General features: G+C 40.0%; 1 protein-coding gene across 1 annotated transcript in view; it reads right to left on the reverse strand.

The window, feature by feature from the left end:
- The window catches only part of POLR3B (RNA polymerase III subunit B), a 144,858-nt gene extending 139,255 nt beyond the window's left edge, over positions 1 to 5,603 (reverse strand). The window contains exons 1-2 of the mRNA XM_044679792.1: positions 5,433 to 5,603; positions 2,640 to 2,672 (exon numbers count right to left, since the gene is read on the reverse strand). Of these exons, the coding sequence (XP_044535727.1) occupies positions 2,640 to 2,672; positions 5,433 to 5,504 (105 nt within the window). The 5' untranslated portion in view covers positions 5,505 to 5,603. The remainder of the gene's footprint in view (positions 1 to 2,639; positions 2,673 to 5,432) is intronic.
- Between the last annotated feature and the right edge of the window lie 397 nt (positions 5,604 to 6,000).

Genomic DNA, 6,000 nt, shown 5'->3' on the forward strand with positions numbered 1-6,000 from the left:
CTGCTAACAAACAAGGGAAAGAACATGAATCATGTAACCATGGAAAAATATTCTAAATTAATTAATCAATTAAAAATAAAAATAAATATTTTAAAAAGACAAACAAAAAAACAACCAAATAAGGGATTTTGGAAGTCTGAGGAATACAGACTAGACACCTGCTCTAACCTGGGCTGCAGCAATAGGAGAGGAGGAGAGAGGAAGGTGTGCACACCCAGTTGAGTGTGGTTGCTGAGGGACTGGAACCCCATCAGCTTTGGTCACTCCCAGGAGCGTGGAGTCCCTGGTTGCTGCCACAGGGGGAGGTGCACTGGATGCTTGCAAATGCAGTGGTAGAACTGCCCACAGGCTCTGGTTGGAACACCTGAGGTCAATCACGGAGCAGGACTTGAGTGGGTCAGAGATCACATCAGTCCTCAGACAATAAAAACTGGAATAATTAAACCAAACCCAGGAAAAAAACAAATGCACAAAAAATCCTGAAAGTACACTAGGGACCCTGAGACTCCAGCAAAAAGTCAATAATTAAGTCTATTGGCCTGGTCACTAAAATTAAAAAACAAATAAATAAAAATGAGCAAGCAAAGGAGAATCCCAACTATTGACAACTACTATAGGGATAGAGAAGAAATTGGCTCAAACTTAAAGGTCAGTGAAGTAAAAACACCTACTTCAAAAACAGCAAATAAATACAATGGCCACAAACTCAAAAGGAACTTTTGGAAGTGCTTAAAAAAGACTTCAAAAAACAAATGAATGAGATGGAGGAAAAATTAGGGAAAAATATAAGAAGCAATGCAAGAAAATTATGAAAGAAAGATCACCCAAATGGAAAAAGGTATCCAGAAATGCACAGAAGAAAATAATTATTAAGAACTAGAATTGTACAAGAACTGACCCATATCAAGAAGTAGGAGGACATGGTTGGGGTGGGGGGGATAAAGAAAGGCTTTTTTGTAAAAGTGGGTAGAATAAGAATTAAAAGGTAATTGGGAAGGGAAAAGAAAGGGACCTTTGGATAAGTGGGCCAAGTTTGGAGCTAGGAGAGCAAGAGATTTGGGTAAGGGAGGATTTGTGGGAAGGAGTGAATCAGAAATAGATTGGTCAAAGAAAATTGGACATCTGAGGAGAGACATGGCAGAAAGGAAGAGGGTGATAAGGAGGAACAGAGTAGATAAGAAATGCACAGCTAATAACTATGACACTGAAGGTACAGGGGATTAATTCACCCATGGGAAGAAAATAGAGAGAAGAAAGAATCAAAAACCAGGACCTCACAATGTGGTGATTATAAGAAACACAATGAAAATGGGAGAACACAGAGAATGAAAGTTAGGGGCTGGAGTACAATATACAATGCTTCAGCTGATCCAGAGAAAATAGTGGTAGCAGTTATGATTTCTCATAGAGTTAGGGCTAAAATGGACATGATTGGAAGGGATGACAAACAGGGGAACTATATTATGTTGGAGTGGAGGGTTACTATGGATAATGACGCTTTATCAGTATTGGATTTGTATGCAACAAGTGTCATAACATCCAGATATTTAAAGGAAAAAATAAATGGCATGATAATAGCAGGAAACTTTAATTTTCCCCTATCAGAACTAGATAAATCTAATTTTAAAAAATAAATAAGAAGTTAAGAAGATGAATAGAACTTTAGATAAGTTAAATAGGATAGATTTCTAGGGAACCTCACCTCCTACACTGCATGAGGCTAATAGTTGATCTAAGCCTGAGCATATATATAATCCAAACACTGTCTCTGGTGGGATAAAAAGGCTTAGAAAGCATAAATATTCTGCAAAAGTCTTATTTTAACACTTACTATGGAGGTAATCCTACATTCCTAAGGGTTGTACCATTGGAACAAAAGTTCCACTGGGTATGACCAAGCTGGGAAGATTTGGTTTTGGAAAGAGTATGGTCCTGGCAACAGCCTGTGTCTGCTAGCTAAAGCCTACTAATCTAGTTAAATATGGTCCTGGTAATGTATGTTAACTAAGAACCATGGGTTAAATTGATCAAATTCAATGCTGAAAGGAACATGGAAAAATATGCCTAATATTACATTGCTAGAACAGCTGTGAATTGTTTTTTAGAAAACAAGGTAAAAATATTCATTAAGAAGAGTAAAGCTGTTCATGAAAATTGACCAGGGGTTCTCATTACTAGAATTAGACCCTTAGGGCATTATTGAGAACCTAAAAAGCTGTGTATGTATGAAAATATTCATAGAAGCTTTGTTTGTAATGACAAAATAACTGGAAATAACAAAAATGCAATGATTGAGAGAAATGGCCGAATAGACTGTGATATTTGAAAGTAATAGATTATTATATGTTATTAGAAATTACAAAATATTAGGAATATAAAGAAAATAAGGGAAATATATGAAGAGATGAAAAAAAGAAAAGAGAATGATACATACTGTGATTATATTCTTTTAAAAAACAGCCATAAAATTAAGAGAAAAAAGAAATTTTAAACAGCATGGAGTTTGTAGTTTTGCACATAATTTTTTATGTAGTTGTTTATTTAAATGTTTTTTTGGTGGTGATGGTAGTTACTAAGTATATAATAAAAAAATTTTAAAAAAAAAACATAAGAGTGAATATTAAATGTATGGCACTGACCTTTAGAAATGCTGGAAGCAGTCTCCATTTTTCCTGTGAATGAGAACAGTAAGAATTAGGGATTGGATAAAATATGCTATTTAGTCAAAGATTTTCAACAGTTATAAATAAGAAAGAATGACCCATAAAAGAGCTAGGTCAGCACTATTAAAATAACAACAATAATTTCCTCCTTTCATGGCATCAGTGTAAAAGCAGGAGTTGGACAAGAGTGACTTTTCTCAAAAAATGTGAAACATTTCTTTAAGTACCAAAACAATTTTTATGGAAATTATTTTTAAATTTATTCCACATTTCCCTGCCTTGTTAAAAGAAAATGAATAAATGATCTTATTAATTAATTCCTATGCCATGAAATGATGTTTTCAGGAGCTGCTAGATGAAGAGATCTGTTTTGGGCCCATACTTGAATGACCCCTTTACAGTACAATTAATTTGAGGTCTGCTTTTTAGGGTTCTTTGGTCTTCTCTAGCAAGTTGACAGCTATTACTTCTGGCAGTCAATATGCCTATTTTCACAAGTCTCCTGCTGCCTTTTCTAACTGTCAGTTTGTGATCAGCCATAAGTTGGTAAACTAGACTACTCAGTTTATGGAATTGGCACTTCAGATTTAGTCAAGAACACTAGACCTAGAGTATACATAGATAAATCTGTCCAGGGGGTGGTACATTCTTAAAGGCATGAGAAAAAACTTTTCAAGATATCTCAAAGAGAGGAAGACACTTGAAAAATGGGGGGAAAAAACATAAATGGTATTAGTATCAAAGAGGTAAGTAAAGAAGATGTTATCAATTATCTATCAACATGTCTTCTTTCTCATTTCTATTCTGTCTTTATAAGAATAGCCCGGGCAGCTGGGTAGCTCAGTGGATTGAGAGCCAGGCCTAGAGATGGGAGGTCCTAGGTTCAAATCCGGCCTCAGACACTTCCCAGCTGTGTGACCCTGGGCAAGTCACTTGACCCCCATTGCCTACCCTTACCACTCTTCCACCTGTAAGTCAATACACGGAAATTAAGGGTTTTAAAAAAAAAAATAAAAAAAAAAAATAGCCTAAATACGTTTTAAGGGTAGCCTTGAGGAAATTATGATGAAAGAGAACGAAGAGACTTCAGTCAATTACTTTCTATAGCAGATCACATCTTTATAACAGCATCACTCATTCAATAAACAGTTAAGTGCCTACTAAGTGCCAGGTTCTGGGCTAAGCACTGAGGACACAAAAAAAGGCAAAAAACAGACCTTGCCTTCAAGGACCTCACAATCTAAAGAGGAAGGAAATAAGTACACAACTATGTAAAAAAAAAAAAAAAAAAAAAAAAAAAAAAAAAAAAAACCTATACAGGATAAATGGAAAGTAACTAACAGAATTGAAAGACTGAGAAAGGCTTCCAGCAGAAGATGGGATTTTAGATGTTGGGGAATACCAATAGCAAGAGATGAGAGAAGTGAAGGGAGAGCATTCCTGGCATGAAGGGAAGCCAGAGAAAATACCCAGAGCCAAGAAATGGAGTGACAGGAAGATGTACAAAGTACATGATCCTTCAGTACTTACTATTAATTCTAATAAAGTAGATTCAATAAAGCAAAATGTAGCCTCTCCTCAGAAAAGAGGACAATTAGGGTGGGGAGAGGCTGGGCCTGGAGTCAACAAATCCTCAGTTCAAATCTGTCCTCACACACTTACTAGCTATGTGACCATAATCAAGTCACTTAGCCTCTCTTTGCCTTAGTTTCTTCAACTGTAAAATGAGAATAATAAAAGCACCTATCTTAAAGGCTCATTGTAAGGATCAAATGAGATACTTGTGTTAAAAAAAAAAGGCATTTAGCACAGAGCCAACATGCAATTGTCACTTCATTTCCAAAGAAGACCAGTGACATTCTCAGGGAGATGTTATGACTTGCACTTAAACTGAATTTAAGTGAGGCAGAGTTGCACGAAGTCCTTAGTCTCACTGTCTCTGCCAGAGTCATCGAAGGACATTGACAAGACAAATGTCAGGAAGACTGGTGATGGCCTGGGATGCAGTAGTTAAGCTTGGCATCTTTGATGTCTGATCAAGCTCTAAGTGCTTCAGCTGCCTTCATGGATTTTGAAACAAACTGTTCTCATCCACCCATTCCCCTGGGTTTGGTTGTTTGTTTGTTTGTTTTTATGTATCACATCTCTTTACTAAGAAAGAAAGGCAGAGTGAAGAAAGGAACTAGGAACCAGAAAAAGAAGGATCTGTTCAAGAGCCTGCCTTTTGATCAGTAAGAGCAGTGTGGCCTTAAAATTATTTAAGTCCTCAAGCTTTCTTGTCTAGTGCAGAAAGATGATTAAGTGGGAATTGCAACTACATCACAATGGACTGGATGAAGTGGCTTCTGAGGTCTCTTCCAGCTCCCCTTTCTGGGCTTCAGTTTCCTCTTCTGCAAAACGAGGGAGCTGGACTCAACCTCTAAGATCCCTTCCAGCTCTATATATATGATCCTAGGTCATTACAGTTTTCTGAAACTCAGTTTCCTCATTTGTAATATGAGGGGACTGGGCAAAGCAGGTTGCCTTGTCTCTTTATGCTCCCATGAAATTGACACAGGTGCTGACAGCCCAGAGAAGAGACCTCGTGGGCAGAGGTCGGTACATGCGCAGACAGGGAGCGGTACATGCTCGGAGAGGGAGGGGCGGAAAATACCGCGCATGCGCTGCAGGCCAGGAGCAGTCTGGTGGCTGGATTCCCTGCCCAGCCTGGAAGCCCGAGGAGGGAACGCCCCCAAACAAGTCACGTCTCAGCCCCTGCGCCTCACTCACCTCCACAGTGGGAATGGGAGCGGCCACCTGCTCCGGAGTCAAGTTGCCGAACTCCTCGGCTAGCACGTCCATGGCTTCCCTGTTGCTACGCCCACCTCCTTAGCCTCACCTCTGCGACCCTAGCGGCAGCAGTAGGCGGACCGCTACGAGCATGAACACCCGGTGGTGCGGCACCCAAACCCTTCCCCAGTCGGTGCACCACGCGGGAAGGTTCCGCCCACTTTTTAGGGACCCTATGACTTTGTCGCCGGGACCCGGATGTGGCTCTGGAGGAGCCCCGCCCCTTGATACGTCACGAGTCCCTCCCATCCCGGGGAGCCAGAGCTGGGAGGAGGAGGGAGAAGAGTCATCCACGTGGCGTTCCCGTCCCGGGTCTAATAATGGCGTGTCCTTTTTCAGAATAACCACGGGAAAAGGATAGGCCAGAGTTTCTTTCCACTCAAAGGCTATCTCCATTGTGACGCCTGTCCTGATTCTCCCAGCTGTTAGTCCCTTGTATGCATAATGAAATGGGGGGCCTCTGGGTGGCTCTGTGGATTGAGAGCCAGGCCGAGAAGGGAGGCCCTGG

Source organism: Gracilinanus agilis, chromosome 5 (assembly GCF_016433145.1).
Source record: "Gracilinanus agilis isolate LMUSP501 chromosome 5, AgileGrace, whole genome shotgun sequence".
NCBI lineage: Eukaryota > Metazoa > Chordata > Mammalia > Didelphimorphia > Didelphidae > Gracilinanus > Gracilinanus agilis.